This window comes from Bombyx mori, chromosome 26, assembly GCF_030269925.1.
Source record: "Bombyx mori chromosome 26, ASM3026992v2".
NCBI classification, from domain to species: domain Eukaryota; kingdom Metazoa; phylum Arthropoda; class Insecta; order Lepidoptera; family Bombycidae; genus Bombyx; species Bombyx mori.
This window is the reverse complement of record NC_085132.1, coordinates 3,312,315-3,339,168: the sequence shown is the minus strand read 5'-3', so window position 1 is coordinate 3,339,168 and position 26,854 is coordinate 3,312,315. Positions and strand designations below refer to the sequence as shown.

At 36.1% G+C, this 26,854-nt stretch overlaps 2 protein-coding genes across 2 annotated transcripts in view; one reads left to right on the top strand and one right to left on the bottom strand.

Annotated features, from left to right (window-relative positions):
- The window catches only part of LOC101739337 (ABC transporter G family member 23), a 73,027-nt gene extending 59,020 nt beyond the window's left edge, over positions 1–14,007 (top strand). The window contains exons 11-16 of the mRNA XM_062676285.1: positions 2,026–2,141; positions 3,084–3,154; positions 3,254–3,351; positions 6,683–6,850; positions 11,424–11,531; positions 12,150–14,007. Coding sequence (XP_062532269.1) covers positions 2,026–2,141; positions 3,084–3,154; positions 3,254–3,351; positions 6,683–6,850; positions 11,424–11,531; positions 12,150–12,343 — 755 coding nt within the window. The 3' untranslated portion in view covers positions 12,344–14,007. The remainder of the gene's footprint in view (positions 1–2,025; positions 2,142–3,083; positions 3,155–3,253; positions 3,352–6,682; positions 6,851–11,423; positions 11,532–12,149) is intronic.
- Positions 13,286–26,200, bottom strand: LOC101739481 (lysyl oxidase homolog 3). Its single transcript, XM_004932990.4, has 9 exons — positions 25,716–26,200; positions 24,189–24,329; positions 22,718–22,974; positions 22,231–22,462; positions 19,349–19,500; positions 18,324–18,460; positions 16,965–17,122; positions 16,081–16,175; positions 13,286–14,585 (listed from the first exon to the last, which is right to left on the bottom strand). The coding sequence occupies exons 1-9, from the start codon at positions 25,906–25,908 to the stop codon at positions 14,463–14,465; spliced, it is 1,488 nt and encodes a 495-aa protein (XP_004933047.1). The 5' UTR covers positions 25,909–26,200; the 3' UTR covers positions 13,286–14,462.
- Positions 26,201–26,854: the final 654 nt, after the last annotated feature.

The following is a 26,854-nucleotide window of genomic DNA, read 5'->3' as shown; positions in this document are numbered from 1 at the left end:
CGGTAACCACTCACCGTCAGGTGGGCTGCGTGTTCGTCTGCCTACAAGGGCAATAAAAAAAAGCTATTTTTATGAGAGCCTCGTGTCCATTAAACGCTGCTCTTAACGCAAAATTTAATAATTTTCTATTAAAAAGTTAAATTTTCGAAAGAGATGTATTTGGCATGTTAATTATAATATACTTCAAATTAATCACAGAAATTCATATAAGTTTTTCGAATACTCATTAAAACGATGAAAGGATTACCTTAGACATATTAATATTATAAAATTTGATTTTCTATTAGTTCATGTCAAAATTTTTGATATTGTCAAATATTGGGCTTACCTAAATCATTTTTATAAAATTTAGAAGGCACATATTTTTTTTTTAAAAACGTACCCAGATGGTAAAAGTGTTTTGGGATATTAATGCAGAGATATACAAAGAGGATGAAATTTATACGAGGAAGTATTTTTGAAGTTACTCCTATTAAATACTCATTATCCATCTGTAGCAATAGCTGCTTCAGCTAACCTTATTTCAGCTTGGGCATGCTGATTAGCACGAATGATTTTTATAACGTTGTTAAAATTACCAGGCGAGCTCATGAAGCCGCAGTTTCGATTACAATAATAGTATTTCTTCCTTTCGAATCACTACCGAAGACTGTTTCGTCGCAGAGGTATTCTGATCTTCATACGTGATCTTCTTCTTCTTTGTTTTATCTCACATCATGTGTGATTAGCGCAACGTGTTCTCTTATCATGCTGCACCGAAACTAGGCAAAAGCTATAAGACCGGCCACTTGCCCAATCTCAATCCTCCTTGGGTTATATTTTCAATAGCATATCCATTACAGCGTGCCATAGGGAGGTGCTTTCTGATTTTTTCTTTTCGTCTTTCTTTTATTACATCCGATTTTAGTTTTGTCATTTCCATTTTATTATTTTAAGTATTAACACTAAAATTTAGATAATTAGATGCCAAAAGAACAAAATTATCACATTTTGTCCGTTTTTAATGACATTTAAAATGTCATTTTGATGAAAATATCCAGGTGAAAGGCATAACTAATTGTGGGCTCACAAATTACGATGTCACCTATATAAATTGTCATTAAATGTATTCAAACGTGCCCGTTCTATGTAAATATGTTTAACACGTAACAAACTTGGTCACCTTCAATGAAAGCCAATCAAAGTTGTGACCCGGTCATCAGGGAACTGTCATTTTGATCAATCCGTAAACGTGTTACGATTAATTACTATGTATTATTATTTTGAAGGTTCAAAGAGAATTTTTCGACGTAATAACATTTGTTGTTTTTGATCTTAACCTTTTTTATTTTGTAGTAAAACTATTGAAACATTCTCACTGTATCACCTGGTTGTAAGTGGTGGCCGTCACACAATTTAAAGTATTAGATCAAAGCTTAAGTTATTTTGTTTCTAAGGATGGCCATTCTGCCCTTCAAATCGGAGCACAAGACTAAACAAATATCAGGAATTGTGTAAATCTATGAGTTTTACGAGTTTGATTTTAATTACACGAAAATATTCCCTCATTAATGATTCCGTTGGAAATGAAGAGTTCCGTACTTATTTACACAGAAAGCAGCCGGAGGTTTGGAACCCGGCATACTACGTACATAGTAGTACATTTACTAGTCGTATTTGAACCCGAAATAGTACATAGTAGATACGAGTGTAGCAGTCGTCTTTCTCACCACGATATTTTAAAACAAATTAATATGGAGATCCAAAAGCTTGAAGGAGGCTACACGTGATGCTGGCTGGTACTTTGCACAGAGAGTGAGTCTGGCTATCCAACGAGGTAACGCAGCCAGTATCTTGGGAACTGTGCGTGTCTTTTAAGCGCATTGGAAGATTTGTTCTACTGTATGAATTGATTTATGTTAAATTATTTTGATTTGTTATTTATTAATTTTACGGGTTTGGTTTTTATTACACGATTTTAATCCTTAAAAAAAAAATGGAGATCTGTTAATTTTATATGAGTGTAACAACAGCTCTGTCTTCCAGATAAACAAGTCGAATGGATGTTGAGTCGCGATCTGCAGCTTGCGTTCATGGACGCTACACAGGAGCTGGCGAAGATCTGTCAGCTACCCTCGAGAATGATGTCCATTCCGGTGCACGTGAGTAGCATGTGGATAAAATACACTTCTAGGTTCTGATATACTTCAAGTCTTAAGGTTCATTGAGGTCATAGGATTTTACGTGAATTAAGGTTTTTATTGCTATGGTTGGGCAGGCAAGCTCGGGGCTTAGCTCGGTTGTAGCCATAGAAACAACATAGATAAAACCATAGCCATAGCCATAGATAAAACATAGAGGTGGAAGCGTGAATGGTATTATAATAGCTATTTAAAAAAAATGGCGTAGATATGATAATGCTATGCCCTGGCTCATAAGAGAAACAAATCATCAGTAATTATATCGATTCAATTAATTTACTGGTGGTAGGACCTCTTGTGAGTCCGCGCGGGTAGGTACCACCACCCTATCTATTTCTGCCGTGAAGCAGCAATGCATTTCAGTTTGAAAGGTGGGGCAGCCGCTGTAATTATACTTGAGACCTTAGAACTTATATCTCAAAGTGGGTGGCGCATTTACGTCGTAGATGTCTATGGGCTCCAGTAACCACTTAACACCAGGTGGGCTGTGAGCTCGTCTACCCATCTAAGTAATAAAGAAAAAGAAGCTTATAATTTGATAGCACTGATGTGAAACTCTCGTCTACTACATAGGTACCGATCCTATTTGTATACCTATCCTATTTGTATAGGTACCAATCCTAACTATATCTAATCTAAGAACGGTTGTTTGGGGCCGTGCAGGGCAAATACCACAGTTTGGCCAATGCCAAGTTTAGGCCTTGCCGCTTGCTTGATTCACATAAATTACACGTATAATAAGCTAATTTCGTTTTAAAATGAAAACTGCATTTAATTCTCTTTCGAAACTAAAATTTAAATGCAGCTTATTTGTCAGCAAAGTAAATTCGGAGCAAAGTATACTTATTGTCTATAAGTAAATCATATCATATTTTTGCACAATGCACTTTCTCTGTTTCCCAGTTCAATGAGCCTATCTATGGTCTAGATGAGGCCAACTTCACCGATTTTGCTGGACCGGGAGTAATATTAACGTAAGTCAAAAATTAATTTTAGTAAGTGGAATAGCAACATATACTGAATTTACAGGATTCTAAATAATGCGAATGAATACAATGAACTATTTTTTGCAGTATCATATTTTTCTTGGCGGTGGCTTTGACTTCAGGGTCTATGCTGGCTGAAAGAAATGAAGGCATCCTTGAAAGGACTCTAGTTTCAGGAATCACTGGTGAGTTGCCTTCAAAAAAATTACGAATAAACTAATACAATTAATTTTTTTTTTATTGTTTAGATGGGTGGACGAGCTCACAGCCCACCTGGTGTTAAGTGGTTACTGTAGCCCATAGACATCCACAATGTAAATGCGCCACCCACCTAGAGATATAAGTTCTAAGGTCTCAAGTAAGTTACAACGGCTGCCCTACCCTTCATACCGAAACGCATTATTGCTTCACGGCAGAAATAGGCAGGGTGATGGTACCCACCCGCGCGGACTCACAAGAGGTCCTACCACCAGTAAAAAATGTTATGTTACTACTTTTGAAATTAAAAAACTTTGTACCTTGGCAATGGTCTGATTTTGCCTTGTCGATATTTATTATTGGTGACTTCACCAATTCAAAGACTGCCATATTGATATTCTTATTTATTATAAATTATATAAACTGGTTTACAGGAATACTCTATAGATTAGTTAGCGGTCTTAGTTTTTTGAATCGTTTTTTGATATTTTTATACTTGAAATTTGTTCGATCTATATTTTGATATCCGCTAAGAAAAAAAAAATGCTTGTAAAATTAAGTCGATACAAAAAAAAAGGAATAAAAAACAAAGCTCCTCTGTAAGGGCCAACCTTTAATAAATGTAATTAAATGTGTTGGACTGCCTGCTCTAACGCGGATTAAAGGGGAACTCGACATTTAATTAAATAAGGCAATTCTGTTATAATCGTTGATGCCAGTACATCGTGACAATTTACCAAAAACCTAATTTTAATTTGAATCCGATCATATCTATATCTATACTTAATATTATAAAGAGGAAAGATTTGTTTGTTTGTTTGTTTCGAATAGGCTCCGAAACTACTGGACCGATTTGAAAAATTCTTTTTCCATTAGAAGCCGACATTGTCCCTGATGAACATAGGCTACTTTTTTTTAATTTTTTTTATTTAATTTTTTTAGTTTCATGTGTGTTTTAATGTTTCCGAAGCGAAGCGAGGGCGGGTCGCTAGTTATAATAATTACCGGCTAACGGTTGCATGCACAAATTGTCATAGTTAGGTTATTTTTTGGAATTATCTGTTTTGTTGGACCGAGGTATCTGATTTGAGGATCATCAACTATTGTAGTAAGAACAAAAGTAACTTGAAATATTTGCTAATTGCTGGAGCAATTAACTGTTCGTACTTGATATGCTATCCATCCATTTATTGAAATATCCATAATATGTATTCATAATTTAATTCTTTTTTTTATTGCTTAGATGGGTGGACGAGCTCACAGTCCACCTGGTGTTAAGTGGTTACTGGAGCCCATAGACATGTACAACGTAAATGCGCAACCCACCTTGAGATATAAGTTCTAAGGTCTCAGTATCAGTAGTATCAGTAGTTACAACGGCTACCCCACCCTTCAGACCGAAACGCACTACTGCTTCACGGCAGAAATAGGCGGGGCGGTGGTACCTACCCGTGCGGAATCACAAGTAAAAATTTAAAATAAATTTAACCAGTAAAATTCATTCTATTAAAGTTGTTTGTTATTTGATTTTTTTATTTTTATTCATACGCTGGCTACGTCTGCATAGTTTTTTTGTATATCTTGTTATAAAGTTTGAGTAGTGGAGTTTGAGAGTACAAATTTAAAGGCCGAAATTTGTATCTAATAAATAACGCTCCAAGAACGCTCAAGAAAAGCTTCGTGGAAAAAGCTCACAAATGGACAATTTTCGCAAATCTTTATATGTATGTATACTGAAATTCGGTTGAATAAGAAATTCTAAAGAATTAAAGTTGAATAATAAGTTCATAAAGACTAGATTCTTTTTGTGCGATTTAGTAGATTTTTTATGTATTCCATACCAATCTAATTTTTTTACCTACTATTTATTTGATTAGTAAGAAACAATTAAATTGATGAATTAACTTTCTAATGAAATCACAGCACGAAAGCTTATCAATTGCGTGTCAAAGTGGAGCTTTTTCATAATGAAGCCGCAGCTTTATTTAAAAAGCCCTCGGCTTAACGTTTAGACCGTAGTTAATCTGCGCTGAGGGCGGACGAGTACAAGGGCCCTCTTAATTACGATACGCACCTAATTACGTTTTTATAAGGTTATTTCGCTTGATAATTATGCATTAACATTTTTACCCCAACTTCGAATAAAGAAGGTTAGGTGTCCAAGCTGTGAGGTGGTTATAATACCATGGAGATTACGACCTTATGTGGCCGAAGGCAGATGTTGAAATGACGCGTTGTGATGCCTATGACCCACTGATTCCGGTAACCACTAAACAACAGTTGGGCTGAGAGGTCATCCAATCAAAAAACCAAAAAAAAACCATACGTATCCCATAAATACCAAACTACAAGACTTAGGTAAACAAAGCAGCGGGGGATGATCTTTCCTATTACAAATGACCTAATTCTTCACTTGTAAATAAATACTTACGCGCTACTAAACCAACCGAGTCCGGACGGCTGATGCAAATATTTGCCTTTTTAAAGTCTTCTGATGTGCAATAAAATCTGAAAACTGGACTGAACATATTCCTACTATTCCTCTTGTTTGTCAAAGTAAAGCAAGTGCTAGTGTAGCGAATAACTTCGCCGTATAAACTTTGTGTTTAAATATGTGTGTTAAGAGGAGTAGCGTAAAATAAATATTGATCGAGATCCTAAAGTTAGCCTGATAGACAGAATTGCTCTGATATAGCGTCAGTTTAGTTTGAATGGTTAGATGATTGGATTGGTTAGATGAGCATACAAAGTGAAGCAACCACCGTAGGGCTTCAAATCATGTGGACAGGTTTTATAAAAGCTTTTCACATTTGTAAAAAGCTTTTTATTGGTTAAAATGGAATGGAATGGAAAATGAAAAAGGATTTCCTTTTATTGATTAAATATGTGATGTGAGGTGCTTTAAAAACCAAACTAACATATAACTTTGTGCAGTGACTAGAGAACTGGGTGCGTAGGGTCAATCATAATGTTGCTATGTACGCAGTCTTACATGAAAGGGAGGATTCAGTCTAAGATTTTTATATCTTGTCTACTGTTTCAAGTATCAAGATGGGTAGTGAAAATCGCGCATTGTTTAAAGTGTTGGGTATATCTGCGTCGTGCGTGAAGTTGTATTTTTATTTAAACAGCAATCAAATATAAAAATAAAATGAGGTTCAAATCAAATCCAACGATAAGCCCGATTGAAAGAATTCGGAACTTTTTTGAATCGATTTTGCATTGGTTTTGAACTGGGATGTTCTAATAATTGATATTATACTTTTGTATTTAGAAAATGAAAAATAATTAAACTACTTTTTTATGTTTTTATTACAGGTACAGAGATTCTGTTCTCACACGTCACGGTACAAATGCTGGTGATGATAGCCCAGTCGGTCATTGTCTTGGTCATCGGCTTCGTGTTCTTTGGACTCACGATGAGAGGTCCTATTGGATGGGTCACATTCCTCACACTGATCACTGGATTGTGTGGAATGACTTTTGGTGAGCAAGATTTTTGGCATTTTTTATGTAGTTTTGTTAAGTGATTCGTCACCCAACGATATTGTATAAGAATAATGTAATGAGCTCTAATGGGGCATGCTCAAATTTCAGATTCAATTCATCTATAATAATATCACCTTTTCGCATTAAAAGTGTACAATTTCCAAAAATATTCGAAATTGACTTAATGTGCGGAAACATTTGGTATCGCCAGTATTTTTCTTATAAATACTGTCAAAAGAGCGTAGTTTGGTTTTAGTTTTTTTGTTAGTTTACTTATGTTTTGACTACTATTAACAAAATTAATAGATAATTTTATCTTACTTTAAAAGACAGATAATGTAACTGGTAAAAAATAAAAAATAAAATGTTGCAAAGATGATTAATATTAAAAATATTACATGTTACTGGTGGTAGGACCTCTTGTGAGTTTTACTGGTGGTAGGACCTCTTGTGAGTCCGCACAGGTAGGTACCACCACCCTGCCTATTTCTGCCGTGAAGCAGTAATGCGTTTCGGTTTGAAGGGTGGGGCAGCCGTTGTAACTATAATTGAGACCTTGGAACTTGTATCTCAGGGTGGGTGGCGCATTTACGTTGTAGATCTCTATGGGCTCCAGTAACCACTTAACACCGGGTGAGCTGTGAGCTCGTCCACTCATCTAAGCAATAAAAAAAAAAAGTTAAACCTTTAAGACACCGTCCTGTAAAATTTGTAAGTTTTGAGATTATACAGTTTTAATGCGAAAAGACGATATATAGATTTTCAAGATGAACTCCAATCTAATGTACCTTTATGGGACTGGTATTAGGCCATCTTCAAAAACGATGAATGAAAACTGCTGGTATTTGTGTTGCGAATATAGATAGATGTAATATGTAACTAAAATAGACAATACTGGGAATGAGTAATTATCAGACAAGAAAGAAATATTGTAGCACGGTTTAACGAGAATTAAGCATGTGACTAGGAATGTATGAAAGATACCGTACTATCGCTAATAGAGCAGATTGGGGTCCCAATGAATGTTATACCAATCTCACATTGTGGATAAAAGCAGACTCAAGTAAAGATGATTGTTAAATGACAAATTGTAGAAAAGTCACATATCATCATGATTTGTTGATTTTCGCTTATAACTCTTTATTTTAGATTTTTTTTTATTGCTTAGATGAATGAACGAGCTCACAGCCCACCTTGTATTAAGAGGCTACTGGAGCCCATAGACATCTACGACGTAAATGCGCCACCCACCTTGAGATATAAGTTCTAAGGTCTCAAGTATAGTTACAACGGCTGCCCCACCCTTCAACCCAAACGCATTGCTGCTTCACGGCAGAAATAGGCGGGGTGGTGTTACCTACCCGTGCGGACTCATAACTGGTCCTAACATCAGTAAAGACAATGAACGATTTTCCCGCATTGGGCCATACTTTACGTGACTATATTTGGTATTCTAATGCAATTAATATTTCGTTAATTTACCATTCATTTAACATGAATACTTCATCCAAATATGAAGCTAAATCGGATGGTAATTATTCGATACAAACAGCAGTATCGTGAATTTAACCAATAGACTTTGGCCTGATGTTCTTTTGACCTTCGTTCCACCGCTTGTCCCGACAATGTAGTTTTGAACGCTCAAAGCTTGATTGATTGATTTCACACAAACAGAACACGTAGTGTTGCGGGCGGCGTAAGGCACGGACGTACCCCTCAGTAAAAGGTTTCCCTTGTAGCGAGTTAAATGATTGGATTAATTGTATCATGGTATAGATTGGACGGTGCTATGTTTGGATTTCGAATGAGCAGTAATTTCATTGAAAACATTTGAAAATGTACTTTTTTTTTTTAATTTTTTTTTGGCTTTAAGTCATCATCATCATTATCCTGCCCTGCTCCCAGTCACCTGGGGTCGGCGCAACATGTTTGCTCCTTTCATACTCTTCTATCATATACCATTTCTTCGCTCACTCCCCTCCTACCCATATCGTCTTTCACACAATCCATCCATTTCTTCTTAGGTCTACCTCTTCCTCTAAATCCTTCCACATTCATAGTTAACACTCTCTTAACAACCTCATTTTCATTTCGTCTCATCACATGTCCATACCATCCCAAACGCGCACTCCTCAGTTTCTCTGTCACAGTTGCCACTTTCAGACTTCCTCTAACATATTCATTCCGTATTCTATGCATTCTCGTTACTCCACACATCCATCGCAACATTCGCATCTCTGCTGCATGCAATCGCCTTTAAAATTTTTTTTGGCATTAAGTATAGGAACAAAAATACCATAGTCAATGATGAAATTACTTTTCACTAAAATTACATTTAAGTAAGTCAGTAAGTAAGTGTGGTAGTCGTCGTGGCCTAACGGATAAGAGGTCCGGTGCATTCATGTTGAAGTGATGCACCGGTGTTCTAATCCCGCAGGCGGGTACCAATTTTTCTAATGAAATACGTACTCAAAAAATGTTCACGATTGACTTCCACGGCGAAGGAATAACATCGTGTAATAAAAATGAAACCCGCAAAATTATAATTTGCGTAATTACTGGTGGTAGGACCTCTTGTGAGTCCGCGCGGGTAGGTACCACCACCCTGCCTATTTCTGCCGTGAAGCAGTTATGCGTTTCGGTTTGAAGGGTGGGGCACCCGTTGTAACTATACTTGAGACCTTAGAAGTTGTATCTCAAGGTGGGTGGCGCATTTATGTCGTGGATGTCTATGGGCTCCAGTAACCATTTAACACCAGGTGGGCTGTGAGCTCGTCCAACCATCTAAGCAATAAAAAAAATATTATTGGCAGTATACGCTGCTATACTATATGGCACTATAGTATATGGCATATATGCTATACTATATGGCACTATAGTATAGCGGAGTATGAACGCAGCTTAATACTTTAGTATCTATAGGAGGCGGTACGAATACAGTTAGCTAGAAATATTTCTTTAGGGAATGTGATCATTAATTACTCAACTAACACAAGATCAGACGCTCTTTGCCTTCGTTAGCAAAAACCCCATTAAGGACTATGTTATGGCGAGAAGCTGATAACAAAAATATAAATACAAAACGAAATAGCAGAGACTCATAGTTAAGCAAAAACATTGTTTGAGCAACTTGAGCCATGGTTCGTTTCGTCTTTAAACTGGAAACTAATTGTGCTAAACCTAATATAGAATAACAAATTAAGGTTACCTAGCTTAACATTTTTCAGATTTTTTTATTTTTTTTTTATTGCTTATATGGATGGACGAGCTCACAGCCCACCTGATGTTAAGTGGTTACTGAAACCCATAGACATCTACAACGTAAATGCGCCACCCACCTCGAGATATAAGTTCTAAGGTTTCAGTATAGTTACAACGGCTACCCCACCCTTCGAACCGAAACGCATTACTGCTTCACGGCGGAAATAGGCGGGGTGGTGGTACCTACCCGTGTGGACTCCCAAGAGGTCCTACTACCAGTAATCAATAAATCAGTTAATATAGAATATCCAATAAATGAGGTTGGTAAATTAATGTTAACTATGAATGTGGAAGGATATAGAGGAAAAGGTAGACCTAAGAAGAAATTGATGGATTGTGTGAAAGACGATATGGTTAAGAGGGGAGTGAGCGAAGAAATTGTATATGATAGAAGAGTATGGAAGGAGAGAACATTTTGCGTCGACCAGAGGCGACTGGGAGAAGGGCAGGATAATGATGACAGAATATCCAATAATATCAAATAATTTATATATAATAAGATATAGTTACTAGATATCGAGGGAGAAAGGCTATTTGGTTTAACGACATTTATCTTTCTAATTAAAAGCCGTTTTGTTTAGTATTAGTATCAACAATTCGACGCTTTTAATCGTACTTTTCGGTAGGCAGCGGTTTGGCTCTGCCCCTGGCATTGCTGAAGTCCATGGGCGACGGTAACCACTCACCATCAGGTGGGCTGTACGCTCGTCTGCCTACAAGGGCAATAAAAAGAAAAAACTTCAATTAAGCTTACTTCAAATAGCCGAGGAGGTTTTTTGGTTATGATATTTTTTCTAAATTTTAAATGACTCTCCTGTAAAGTTGCAAAAGTGTCGTTTAAAACCAAATAGCCATACATTTCTCGACACGTATAGTAATTGTAAATATTGTATCGCTCATCATCATGTGGTCATCAGGTGGTAGGACCTTTTATGAGTCGGCACGGGTAGGTACCACCACCACGCCTATTTCTGCCGTGAAGCAGTAATGCGTTTCGGCTTGAAGGGTGGGGCAGCCGTTATAACTATACTGAGACCTTAGAACTTATATCTCAAGATGTGTGGCGCATTTATGTTGTAGATGTCTTTAGGCTCCAGTAACCACTTAAGATCAGCTGGGCTGTGAGCTCGTCCACCCAACTAAGCAATAAAAAAAATTATCATCATCATCAGCCTGCGGCAGTCCACTGCTGCGCATAAGCCTCCCCCAAAGCTCGCCATTTAACCCGATCTTCGGTTCTACAGCCTCCAGTTACTGCCAGCTGCTTGAATCGTTCGTTCCTAACTAATAATTCTGATTATTTGTTAAGGTTTCGTCGTGTCCTGTGTTTGTGACACCGACAGAACAGCTACTTACCTGGCTCTTGGCTCGTTCCTGCCGATGGTGTTACTTTGCGGCATCATATGGCCCGTTGAAGGTATTTATTATGAAATATCAAATAGTATTTCTTCACTTCATTTTATTTCATTCCAGAATTAAGGTTACTGCTAAAGGTGGTGGTAGGTGGTAGGTTTTCCGGTGTTAGGACCTCTTGGGAGTCCGCACGGGTAGGTACCACCACCCCGCCTATTTCTGCCGTGAAGCAGTAATGCGTTTCGGTTTGAAGGGTGGGGCAGCCGTTGTAACTATACTGAGACCTTAGAACTTATATCTCAAGGTGGGTGGCGCATTTACGTTGTAGATGTCTATGGGCTCCAGTAACCACTTAACACCAGGTGGGCTGTGAGCTCGTCCACCCATCTAAGTAATAAAAAAGTCTTACATTGATTTTCAAAGTCTCCACTATTTCCAACCATTTCATTTACCAGTTGTTATTATTTGTAGCAGTTAGTATTGCGTAGCTGAAATTCAAACTACCCTATTATGATTTTAAGATTTCAGTCATAAGCACTTTTATTTATTAGATAACAAATTGATAAAATAATCAATTTTAGAGTTGAGTATTTTAGAGTTTAGAGAGATGAAATTTTCTTTGTCAATCGTCCCATACAAATACCTAATTATAAAGTATGTAATAGTAAAAATAATCTTACAGGTATGCACCTGATTCTACAGTGGATCAGCTACATTCTTCCGCTTACGAAATCTACAGAGTCTCTCAGATCGATGCTACAGAGAGGTTGGACTATCAATGTACCCACTGTCTACTCTGGATTCATATCAACCGGAATTTGGATAGCTATTTATTTGACCACAAGTATTTTACTACTTAAATTTAAGAAAGGCTAATCTGAGGTCTGAACATACCTTATATTCAGTGTTAATATTATCACGGAAGGCGGTCATGTTTCTAATTAGACCTGTGGAATAAATTTGAAACCTATTTTTAATTGTTATAAGTTCGATTTTGAAATGTTGTAATAGATTTCTAGGGTGTTGTATGAAAATGTCTGTTTAATCAGATCCACCTACATTTTTTGAGATAATGTATGATGAAAATTCTATTAATGGGATGACAAAAAATAAGTTAATCAAAATTACTTTTCAAATTGATAAAACTTAAAGGCTTCGTCAAACAGAATGCGTACTTAGCGCTGCGTTTTAACGTCGCGCTCTTTTCATGATGTCGAGTGATTCAGATGTGGCATTGTATAAGCATGGGATTTTCTAACAATTTGTATCAATTTTTCGGGCATTATCCAGTATTTTAATACACATTCACTCGGACGCTAAAATAAAAAAAACTTTAAAAATTACAACGCCTAACGTCAAAGCGTCCTAACGCCACGACAGAGCGTTGCGTACTGCTAGCGCTGGGCCTCTGTTTGACGTATGTTACCATACAACACATCTCGGCGTCATAGCGCGCCGTCAGTTTAGCGTTCTGACGCGCGTTAATTACGCGTTCTGTTTAACGAAGCCTTAAGAGTTAGATAGATTAACATGAATCAATAAGAATCGAATTTTCTAAATGTATACGTACTGAAAATACATTTCGTCTGTGGTTTTTATATAATATGAATTGTGAATAGTGTTATTGATGTACGCTTATTGTCTTAGGGGGTTTAGTTAGTATATTTATTCCTTAAGCTTTTGATGGGGTAAAAATTTTCCAATATTACAAGATAAAAAATATCATTTTAGAAGCGACTGTTTAATATCACTGATGGGATATTTTTAATTCAAATTTAAGCTTTAAATATTGATTTAAAAATGGAAAAAAAAATATCATTTTTATTTAATTTCAATTCAATTTTATTTCTTTTATTTTTCAACCAAATCGACATTATATAAAGTCACTGAAAACCTTTCTTAACAAAAGATACATTTAATAATTGAATGAATAGTTAAATGAGACACTTCTGAGAAATATTTTGATAAATCCGAACTTTTAAAGTTAAGGTCTGGACCGGACTACTTTTTTGCCTTAACTCTCATTCCTGTAAAATTTATTTGTCTTAATGAGGTCTCGATTTATATAACCTTTAGATCAATTATGTACTAAAACTGTCTTCACTAAAAATAGTGGTTTAAGCAATATGCAGTTATCATCAATTAAAATTTCAAAAGTTCAATTTGGAGGGTTTAAATCGTGGATATCCGAATTTATGTCCAGAAATATGTCGAGTCATTTGGATGTCTTTCATATCTGGTGGTGGGGGTAGCTATCAAATACCAAAAAAGGATTTACATGCGGTTTATCGCCTCAGCGATGCTACCATTTATTTTTATTTCTGGGAAAGGTTCGAATACCGCTTACAATAATTGTTCTACAATTTGTTACTGTTACACAATAAGTACAATAAACTTATCAATATCGCTAAGGTTTAATTAATGGTACAAAAAACGGACATCAATTTAAGACTAAAAATGTTATATTTAAAATATTTTTTTGCAATGACCAATTGTGATACGTAATTTATAAGAATTAGTTAATAAAGATTCAAAATTCATTTAGTTTTTTTTTTAATTGTAATGCCTCAATATGTCTGCCAGCTTTGAGGTTATAGTCATGAGAACGACTACTAAGCCGACCTACAGGCTATATCACATAATTGTTTCGCTCCAGAAATAACAAAAGGCTTAACCCCAGCAGGCATTAATTTACAATAATAATTTACAGTTAGTACGAAGGGGGATAGCAATCACAAAACAATCTAACAACTAGTCTTTAGACATTATTTATATTTAAGCGATCATCCAATCATTATTTCTGTTAAATAATTAGTTGATTGTCTTATAAAGAGTTTGAGTTTTAATAAATAATGATAAATTATGTGGCTGGACGTTATGTCGTTTTTTTGGCCCCAAATGACGTCATAGGTTAGATTTCGAACGATTTTTGTCGGTTAGCAGGGCAGTTTTAAATCTGTTACAAACATTCTGTTCTTACAGTGACGATTACAAGCTAAGGCCTTTCGCGTTTACATCCGTATACTGCAGCATAGAGTTCAGAAAGACGCAGTCTGCAAGACGCCGCGTTATTGTGGTAATTTTGTTCTGCTATTCGCGCGTGAGGGTTCACTGCCACCTGTTTGAAAACGTTTCATCATATTAACGGATTTTGATGTGAAACATCTATAGCCACACGTAAAACCGATTTCTGGCGTGGCGACGCATGCCGTGGCGACGCGTCGCCATGCCCAATCGACTGTGCGATTCTCTCCCACTCGATCCGGCGTTAAGCCATCTCTCTCGCTACACTGAGCACGGATACCTATAGTGTATACTCCGTAGTGTATACAGTGTTGTTTTTTTGTTTAGTACAGTAAACATAACATGTGTTTTACTTGAAAACAAATTATTTTTTCGTAATATTTTATTTTATCATTATGACATATTTAGTTCCTGTCACAATCTGTTCTTTTCTGTATATTACTTTTACAAAATAATGTCGATGTTTCACATCTGCCAGGCGTCACATTTTTTTGGGAATTCAAAAACAAATTGCTATGATAGAATTGTTTTCAGTAAAAACGCTCTGGACGGTGTTGAGCGCGCTATGATTGTTACAAATGAAAGAATCAGTCATAAAAGTGAAAGATGAAATAATCTATAGAGCCTTGAAAGATTAGAATTCCACCCAAATAATTTTGCTAAGCATCTAATGGATCACAACCAAGTGAATACAAGAAGCTTTGGAAGAAGAGTGCTTCAAGATCCTCTATAGATTTGTATAATGTTTTTCAAAATTACATTTACAAAAAGGATTACAAAAAAAAGATTACAAGATACAATATAACAAAAAAAAAACCGTATTATGTAACATAATGACGATTTGATCTATGTGCGGATATTAGGTCATTAGAGACACAAAAATACCCAATTTTTCGATTCGATAGTGATACTACACTACGATACATTTGTGAAGTAATATTTCGTGTGACCTAAAAATAAACGCTGTATCCGAATTCATGCGAAATGGTTTTCTGCAAATATGTAGAAGACCCCAATTTATATCTATGATGCTCACCAATAGGACAAAACATTTCGTACTTTTAGAAATTTATAATAAATAATACCTTTACTTCGGACACGTGGCCCGACAAAATCCTGAGAACTTGGAAAAACTAATAGTTGTAGGTCACGTGGAAGGAAAGAGAAGTCGAGGAAGATTGCCAACCAGGTGGACATTATCAAGGAGACCACAAACACCAGCGTCCCGGGCGCCATTAAGCAGGCCGAATGCAGGCAACACTGGAGGAAGCTGGTGCAAAAACTGGACCAAGGTGGTCACGACCCTCAGTAATGAGGCAACGACAAATAAGAAGAAGAAGAAGAATTATAAAGACCTATTTCGAAATTTCTGGATTTCGACTTTAATTCAAAAATTGACCTAGAAAGAACTTTTTCAGCGACTGTTAATAATCAAATGACCAAAGTAGCTTATAAAGGGACAAACTTATCTATCGGTCTCTTTCACTCCGTCCCCCTCCTCTACGTCTTTTCGGTTTGAAAACTTTATTCGATGTTTTCCAAAAAAACACATATTTTGAGTTGGGTCTCTATAAAGGTGCGATTTATACCTTTAACGTGTAATCGCCTGGCTCCACATCACTCACATCCACCCACTGACAGTCAATATTGTAATGATAAACATCCGAACAGTTCACTGAAACACCTGAAAAACATAACAAACTCTAATTTAATGAGTAGTTGTAGAGCTAATTTAATTCGTTATAGTTTTACCAACGATACGAGATGCAGCTAAACTCAGGGTTTGTTCTTTTCCAATTTAGGTACACGATAATTTGCAACATACATAATTATATTAAATTGACGTATAAAAAAACGCCTGACGTATTCGTATCGAGTGATGGGACTGCGCCAATGTTTGTATCCAGTAGTAGGGTATAATTTTTTTGGGGCGCAGCGCCTGGCGAGGGAACGGTTAGAGTGCGAAGGTTTTGTGAATTCATGCTTGGGCCAGCGGTCTTCTCGGAACATCTGCAGACCGTGAATCCCGCGTACTCCCTAGGCGCGGATATCTCTTACATCGTTCGGGCTCCTGCTTATGAAGAAAATAGGTACCAATCTATATCTATACTATAATATTATAAAGAGGAAAGATTTGTTTGTTTGTTTGTTTCGAATAGGCTCCGAAACTACTGGACCGATTTGAAAAATTCTTTTTCCATTAGAAGCCGACATTGTCCCTGATGAACATAGGCTACTTTTTTAATTTTTTTTTATTTATTTTTTTGGTTTCATGTGTGTTTTAATGTTTCCGAAGCGAAGCGAGGGCGGGTCGCTAGTTTTTCTAATAAGAATAGTTTTATTGTAAATTATAGTACAAAATGTTGGTGGTGTGATTTTTATTACACGACCTTATTTCTTCATGGAAAGGGATCCGCGAATAGATCATAAAAGCCTGTAGGCTTTCAATCAAAAAATAAAAAAATCAAGCTACCTTGATCTCCATAGTTCTTGCAGGAATACTTTTTTTCCACTCCAGGCATGCACGTGTTATCCTCTAAGCAGAACGAAGCTTTATGGCCTTCTGCGACTCTTCGGCCTGACGCATCGAAGACATCGAAAGTAGCAAACACTTCCATACTGTGGTAGTGCCTAGAATTTGATGATGAATGAATTTTATTGTTTTACTAGCTGACCCTGCAGACTTCGTAGTGCCTCAATCGATAAATAAGAGACCTAAACTTTTGTTTAAAATAAACTTAAAACAAACAAAACTAATCCGTCCGACGGGGGACACATCAAAGGAAAAACAAAATTGTTATTTTTATTTACCTTTTAAACCTTCTCTGGACTTCCACAAATAATTCAAGACCAAATCGGGAGCAGCCGTTTTCGAGTTTTAGCGAGACTAACGAACAGCAATTCATTTATAGATAGATATGACTGACTCGGTGGGACAGTAAGTAGCGTCCTGACTTTGCGCCGAGAGTTTGATTCTCACATCGGGCAAACATTGTGTGATGAACAGGTTCATTTGCTCTTTATCTTTGGGTGTCTATTATTTATGTATTTAAAATATATATATGTATATTTATCAATCTCTGGTACCCATAACACAGGGAATCCTAAGTTGGAGCAGGATGATCGTGGGTGATTTGTTCCAGTTATTTATTTATTTATACAAAGTAAGAGTTTACTTAGAGACTTTTCTTCTAAGAATGGTATAAAAACACACATCAGAGATGATAATATGCGCACTATAGATGTACCGTAGTCGAATTTCTGCTAATTCCGTTGCACGCGAACATTTATTCTTTGCTGTAAGGAATCTATTAAATTTGGGAATCGAACCCACGACTAATGGCCCTGAAGTCCGATGCATCAACAACTTCGTCACCGAGTCCATCAATTTGGTGTGTTCCATTCGGCTATCCCCGTATTAGAATACTATAGATATTTTAATCTCTTGTATCAGTATAGGTGGCCCTATCCACTTTATTTTGTCAATGAAGTGTGGTAACTTCACTAGGTGGATCGTGAACTCTGATGTTTATTTAATAGAATTAGAATCTCGTCAATCCCAAGCATATCGTTCCGAAAGAGAGATGAGGTCAGATAGGCGACAATACAATATGGATACGCATTGGGCTTAATTTGTTCATACTGTTCATAGTGTGGCAAAAGAAGAAGAAGTAAAAAGTTTATCCTTTAATCAGTTTATCCTTTTATTCTAAAATGATTCGAGTTTTATCGATAAATATACAAAAATTACCACAAGTTTCTTGATTGATATGATATATATAACAGCCCAGTGAGTCTACCGTATAATAATATTACTTAACTTTCAACTTACATATGACAAAGATGCCATTGCCACAAATGCTTCGGTAAATACGGCCTGAATTCATCGTTTCCGATGTTGAGAGAGGCTGCTGTGAAACGCAATAGCCTTCTGCTTTCATATTGCCAATTTGGGTTGGTTTTTTGCGTCTAATTAAATGAATAAAAAGATTAAACATCTAAGACGCAGTTATAAAAATCTAGAACTTTAAGAAATAAATAATAGTTTAAAAAAATATAAACACGCTTTATATGTAGGTATAAAATTCAAGTAAAAAATAGAAAATAAACTTTAATAAATTTAAATTGAAAATAGTGTACAATATATTTTATTAAAAAAAAAGCGTGAGGTGCATGGTCTTATTAGTTATAAATATTTTTCTGACAGATATGAGTAGAAGAATTATTATTTCAATAATATCTTAGTTTTTTTAAACTATTTTTCTTTTTTCATTTTTTAGTTCAATTTTCTATAAAAGCGTATTTTTAAAACTATTAAGTACTTTAACATCAATTCCTGCCTTATCGACTAAAGATAATAATTATATAAATTGGCAAAAATCTTATTTTGCAAATTGAATAATGGAATAATCTTATCAAATTAGTGTATTGTCATCGGTCCTCGATAAATCTACAAAGTTTGAATAAAATCTGGCCGCTTAAAGTGGGTCAAAATCGCGTCTAAAGGAGTCAGTTACAAACATACAGACATACATACAAGTGAAGCTAATATAAAGCGTGTAAAAATCTTAAAAAGATCAAAGGCACCTTTTCTTTAACATACTTGATAATTGATGACTTGACAAATGCTATAAGCATTTCATATCGCCTGACTTGGAAGGCTTATTAAATTTATAGTACGAATTATTACGGACAAAAATATTCCGAAAAATTTTTTTGAGTATATCCAAGCCAATTGATTTCATATAAAGATTTTAATATTTACAGTAACAGTTATATCTTACTAAGCTGTAATAGCTCTTAAGGCTACCAGCGAATAGGTAGGGCAAAAAATCCCTTTTGCATTGGACGCAGTACCTCATAGGCTGACTTCGTCAAGCAGTTTTCTTCCATAGCGCAAGTGAGCTGGTACATTGGAACGTCTTGTAAATGGGCGGTGTGTTCTATGGCTGCAGTGTCAAGCTCCAAATCGGCCAATTTTTGGGTACATATTACCGCTGCGACGTGACCTACCGAGAGATTTTGTTAGTCGTTGAACTTTTGTATCCCTTGTTAATGTGAAGCATCTCTCTTCTTCATCGTTTCTTCACTGCTGAGGATTGCGATCATATGTGACTTTCCTCTATGGTGTTCGGTCATGGGTGGCATAGACCACATGGTACCTATAGAATATCACCAACCGCTTCTTAACCGGATTTGACCCCGTCTGGCTGGTGTTCTGTCTACGGCGCGGTTGCAATCTATGCGACCCAAAATTATGAGCTTCATTCATCTATCATTGATTCATCTAATTCATCTATAGCCGCACGTAAAGCCGATTGCTGGCCTGGCGACGCATGCTGTGGCGACGTGACGCCACGCTATTTGGTGTACGATTATACAGTCTATATGTATTAGTGTGTACGGTGTGGCGACGCGTCGCCATGCGCTAGCGACTGATTCTTAATATTAATATTTTATATTTCATTATGCCACATGAATATCCTGTCGAAAACTATACTTTTATGCATACACATATATTCGTACATACCTGTAACTATACTGAGACCTTAGAACTCATATTTCAAGGTAGGTAGGTAACCACTTAACACCAGGTGGGGTATGAGCTCGCCCACCCATCTATGCAATAAAAAAATAAGATAAATTATAACTTATTATAAATTATAACCCATTTTTGAACAGAGATAGTGTGTGTATACTTTATTGCAAACACAATTAACATTGAAAAACAGTCAACAAGGAGAAATAATAGTAGGATAAATGGTATTTTTGCTTATAGTTTGGTTAGAGCTGTCTAAATCTTCAGTTCTCACAAGTAACAACTACAGAGGCATTACCCAAAGTTCTAAGAAAAGTAAATGAGCTACGAGAAACAAAAAATTCGGGCCCTATTTGTTAAAGTTTTTGTTATAATACACAATTAAATCCGTGCATTGTTTGCTAAAAATATACATTAATAAAACTTATCGTAGTATTTAATAATAGTTCTGTGCTCACAGAGTTCACGAGACGATGCACAGATTAATGTTTTCAGATTAATTTTATTTATTACATTGAGCATTGACGATATATAATTCTTATAAATTCTGTTAAATTTGATGAATATTTTTCTGCTTATAAAACCGTGGTGCTTATTTGATACTAGACATACATATATACACATATAGCCTAAATGTCGCTGGCTACCTTGAGGCTGTCGGTTTGAGTCTTAATCTAATTATATAATAATAGACGCTAGTTCGTGCCAATAATGGGGGATGTTGCAATCTGCCAATTCGGTCTTAATAATCGTGTTCAATATCATTTTATGCTATTAATTTAGTTTGGACGCTTTTAAACTGAGGTATAAAAGATCTTTCGGCTTACTTGATGATAAGGAAAATAAGGTTTCAGAAATCTCGGCGCGTATACTTTTTTTATTGGCAAGAGCGCTAAACGGACTTACATTCCATCTGATGTTCAGGACATATCAGAAACCATACATGAAATAATGTACATAAATGCCCGCACTAACCATGAAAAATGAGTTCTAAGTTTAAATTGTTTAGTATAACGAGCTTGACATCCTTAAGACCGGAAGGCAGTACTACTTGGCGGCAGAATCAGGCAAAGTGGTAATAAGTGTGGTCTTAAATAAGCCAATTATATATACATAGTTTGAAGATTTTAATCATGTATAAGCCGTGAATCATAAATTGATTAGATACTCACTGGTGGTAGGACCTCTTGGGAGTCCGCACGGGTAGGTACCACCACCCCGCCTATTTCCGTCGTGAAGCAGTAATGCGTTTCGGTTCGAAGGGTGGGGTAGCCGTTGTAACTATACTGAGACCTTAGAACTTAATCTCGAGGTGGGTGGCGCATTTACGTTGTAGATGTGTATGGGCTGCAGTAACCACTTAACACCAGGTGGGCTGTGAGCTCGTCCATCCATCTAAGTAATAAATAAAAAATTAAAAAATACTAGAAAAACAATATTACGTCCATGATCTATTCAGTAATTAAAATGGTTCTAACGTGCCCATCGTTGCAAATTTTGATAAACGATTACAATTAACGATCGTATCAAATCATTTCGTAAAAGATAATTAGTTAAATGTTGAAAAAAAAAAGGTTTTCTTTAAATCTTTATGCTTTTATATATTTTATGTCAATACATGTGTGAATATGTGAATTAATCCGTACAATGCGATTAAAACATTTTCAAACATTAGAAAAGTAGTTTAATTGCTGCAGACTTTCTTTCAATTTAAATCTAAGTGCTACTACTGGTGCCACCTCATGAATACCACCACCCGCCTTGAGGTCTAAGTCTCAACTGTGTTGTATAACAGCTGACACACCCTTCCAACCGAAATGATTGACTGCTTTGTGGCAGAAATACCCAGGATGGTGATAATTAACCGTCCGCGCTTACCATTTAAAAGTCGTTTGGTTATCGCAATCCGCTGTTATAATACTTAGAGAAATAAAGTTTTCAGTGAAATCCTTTAGTCGCCTTTTACGACACCTCATGACCATGCGGTATTTATGTAGTGATATTTATGGGTTCCGTAATCACCCAAAATCAGGTGCTGCTTTATCTCATGGGATGTGTCATCTCATCTATTATGAAAAAATAAACAAAGAATTGAGAAGTTTGTAGTAAGGTAGATTATTCGCTGGTTTTTATATAATGTTTTCCATAAGCCGCTCTTCTCATTTCAAATTAAGTTTATCGAAATCTATTTTTGACTTACCAACTGTCCCTGGGCACGTAACGTTGCCATATTTCTGATGTCGACACATTAATAGGTTCGTCTCGTTGCCTTGACATTCCACTCCGCTAAGAACAATCTTTGAGCTTCCGAAATAATCCGTCTGTAGGGCTTGCTCCGCATATCCTAGGCCTAAATGGCGACAGGTAGCTGCAGCTTCATAGATCGTCCAGCCGTCTGGGCATAGGCTTCCCCAGTAATTATTGTGATAGATCTGGAGATTGAGTTCTAATATTAGTTTAAAACCTCGCGTTAAAATAACCTCAAACCGCTCCGCCATTTTGATTTGGTTCTAAACACTAAACTAACCAAGCATGCTCCATTTCTATCTACCTTCTTTAGTGGCTACTAATGCTTTACTGCTAGTCAATGATTAGTTTAGATTTTAGGATTAGTCAACATTATCACTCATATTATCACTCAAATAGTTCGAGAAATGCAAGATTTCAGATATATAGTAATGTCGTACCTCCACTCTGCCCTCCAGAGCATTTCTTCCGCCAACTAGTCTCAAACTAGTATACCTAATATCTAAGACTTCATGTAGTGGGACTCCTGCTTTTTTCTTTGAGGAAAGATTTAATGGCACATGTGTCTCTTGTTTGCGGCATTTGACTCCAGCTGCTTCAGTAGGCGTGCAGTCTGAAGAACCCCAGCCAGAGAATATGCACTGGGTCAGTGAAGATTCATCACCCTGACAAACCATGTCATCCATCCAAAATTGTTCTATAAAAAAAGTGGAGAGCAAATATAAGTGTTTTAGTAGATGTGGCTTTTTTGTAGAGTAAATAAATGGAGGGCTGTGAATGTTGTTATGATCATTGCCGGTGTATGTCGTTCGCATTTAAAGCTTATTTTCAATTACCGAAACTATAGCGATAATATTATCCTCGACGCTGATTAGCTGGTTGAAATGGGAATCTAGAGACTAGCCGATGAGACGTCATATGTGTATTGCTTTATAAAAGAGTGGATGGAGTTTCCTGGGTGTGGGTGTTTAACCAAAACTCACGGTCCATCTTGGGTTAAGTGGTTACCGGGGTCCATAGACCTAACAAGTTAAATATTGGCACCCGTCTTGAGGCACGAGGCCTCAATTGTATTGTGTAACAGCTGCATCACATTCCAAACCAGAACGCATGGTTGCTTTGCGATAAAAATAGACAGGATGGTGATAGCTAGCCTGGCGGGCTTTACCATACGCCCTCTCCACATTTGTATTCATAGACTTATTCTAAAGTGAATTCAGGGCCATCATGGCTGACAGAGTTGAGTTTTTCGGAAAGATTTTGGTAGTTGATATGGAAGTGGATATAGACAAATCTGGACCAGAATGGGACCTGTGGTAAAATGCTAATAACACGTTCTGGAGAGTTAAATAAATGATAGAAGTTGTTACCTAGCATCAGATAAATATACGTGAATAAGTATTAGAAATATAAATTAGGTAAGATACACAAAAAATGCAAGATGCACGACGTCTTGTGAATCGCACCACCATCCGAAATGATGACCAAGACCACTCTGCCAAGAGTGCAAGCGACTGAGAAGAAGAAATAACGCTTTTTTTACGCAGCCCACGCTTTTTTTTACAATAAAATCATTTTTTCTTACACTATTTTTAATTTAAATTTATTAAAATTTATTTTCTATATATTCATTATTCTCTATATTTTAGTTGGATTTTTTATAAAAGCGTATTTTGTTAGTTTTTTTAAACTATTATTTATTTTTCATTTTATAGTTGACTTTAAATTTTTTCAATATATTTTTTTGTCAATATTTTTTTTTAGTATTGAATTGTCATCGGTCCTTAATAAGTATACCAAATTTCGAGTTAATCCGACGTTTTGAAGGGGGTCAAAATCATGTTCAAAGATTCCGTTACAAACATACATACCTACGTCTGAAGCTAATAAAAGCGTATGAATAAAACAAACCTTTTGCTTCACCGTATTGCCCTCCGTGAGTAGCAAAACCAGTCCTGTTGAACACGCGACATACGATTTGAGCTGCCGCATCATCCCAGCTGTCGTCACAAATAGCTCCCCAACGACCGGCGTGATAGATGTACACGTTGCCTTGAATCATGTAATCGTAGAAGTTAATGGTATGTTTTTTTTATTGCCTAGATGGGTGGACGAGCTCACAGCCCACCTGGTGTTAAGTGGTTACTGGAGCTCATAGACATCTACAACGTGAATGCGCCACCCATCTTGAGATATAAGTTCTAAGGTCTCAAGTATAGTTACAACGGCTGCCCCACACTTTAAACCGAAGGTAGAAATAGGCAGGATTGTGGTATCTACCCCTGCGGACTCACAAGAGGTCCTACCACCAGTAATTACGCAAATTATAATTTTGCGAGTTTGATTTTTATTACGCGATGTTATTCCTTCACCTTGGAAGTCAATCGTGAACATTTGTTAAGTACGTATTTCATTAGAAAAATTGGTACCCGCCTGCGGGATTCGAACACCGGTGCATCGCTACATACGTATGCATCGGACGTCTTATCCTTTAGGCCACGACGACTTCATATGGACAAGATATTATAAGGAGTGGTGGTACCGCTGAAACGATAAAAGACAAAAAGGATTATTATTCCTTTATTGCTTAGTTGATGATGTCTATAGGCTCCGTGACTCGTAAGTTCATTCACCTGAACGAGCAACAAAAAGTAAATAAATAAGTTAGTGATTCAGAAAAAGGACAAGCCACATTTTCTCAGACCAAATGATTGACTGACATCGGATTGCTGAGATTAAAGGTACAAGACGTTATACCAACTTGAATTAGGAATATAAAATACTACCGGCCCGTATCGGCTTCGCTCGGGTCTTTAACAAAATTTTCAACGATATTTGACGTTGTTTTATTTTTTTGAAATAAAAGAGCACTTATTGCGGCAAAACTATAATAGTCACACATATGCTGTCGCGACACTTTTTGTAAATAATAATGTGTTCTACAAAGTCGTAGTACATTATTTTATTCTATCATTACTAGTTTTCTCAGGGCACGCGATGTAAATAATATTTTAGATAATTATTTACACCTTGGGTTACATTATTGGAGTTAAGTAAGGATCCCTATTTTTTTTCAAAAAAGATTATAGCGTATGTCACTCGAGAATAGTGTTGCTTCCAAACAGTGAAAGACTTTTTCAAATCGGTTCAGTAGTTTCGGAGCCTAATCAATACAAACAAACAAATCTTTCCTCTTTATAATATTACTAGCGACCCGCCCTCGCTTCGGAAACATTAAAACACACATGAAACCAAAAATAATAAATAAAAAAATAATAAAAAAAGTAGCCTATGTTCATCAGGGACAATGTCGGCTTCTAATGGAAAAATTATTTTTCAAATCGGTCCATTAGTTTCGGAGCCTATTCGAAACAAACAAACAAACAAATCTTTCCTCTTTATAATATTATATTATAGTATAGATATAGACAATCTTACCTTCATATTTATTCCCGCCAACTAATTTCACTCTCCCTTCCAAATACTTTTTTTTATTCAATAGTCTTTGAACAAATGCCGCTCGGCCAGCCCGCTCATTTTCACTCAAATCTTTGCCCGAAACTCCAATAGATTCGATCAACATTACAAACAGCAATGTGGAATTAAACACTAGATGCTTTTTCATTTTCATAATTGTATTTCTGAACGTGATAATTATAGAAAATTCAGTTTAGTTTTGTCGTTCATGTGGAAATTTTGGAGTGTTTGAAACTGGAAACTGTATCAAACAAGTTTTTAATTAATATTAAATTTCGCGTTGTCTTGCAAAATACAAAAACAGGACAGCAAAACAGGATAAGTATTCCTTTCACGGTAAAATTTAATTCAGATATTGTAATGTTGCTTCTCAGTAAGGCCTGGGGCGACTGCTTCGGACGCGCCTTAGTTTTAAATGTTTTGAACCGTGTTCACAATACAATTTCAATGTCAAGATAATGATGACGTATTTGGGTCGCACTGGCTCATTAAGGAGTAGTAGTATGTTTCAGGGGAAATTTATTTTCATGCAGTTTTATATCAAGATGTCAGCTGCAGTATCAAAAGTGTTTCAAACGCACCCATACTAATGAGTTTGCTATTTGCTTATATTTTTAAGCCTCATTATTATGTATAGATACGCTGTCTCGCATATTTGTAAGGTATAGATTATTGTAGACACATGGTATTGTTTGTTCTCCACGTAAAAAAAAAAGCTGGGAATTTGTGTATTATTTTTTTCTTAGATGTTAAAATTGGCATTTTTCGTCACTATCGTAACTCAGTCGAAAATTGTAACAGTAAGAGTATCAAAAGTGTTTCAAACGCACGCATACTAAGGAGTTTTCTATTTTCTTATATTTTTAAACCTCATTATTATGTATAGATACGCTATCTCGGATATGTTTTGTACGATATAGATTATTGTAGACACATAGTATTGTTTGTTCTCTACTTCAAACAAAATATAATAATAATAAAAGCAAGGCTTTTGCGTTTTCTTTTTATCTTAGATGTTAAAATTATTATTATTCGTCACTTTATTAACTCCGTCGAAAATTGTAACAGTACTTTCTATATTCTTATCAGTTTCAGTAATT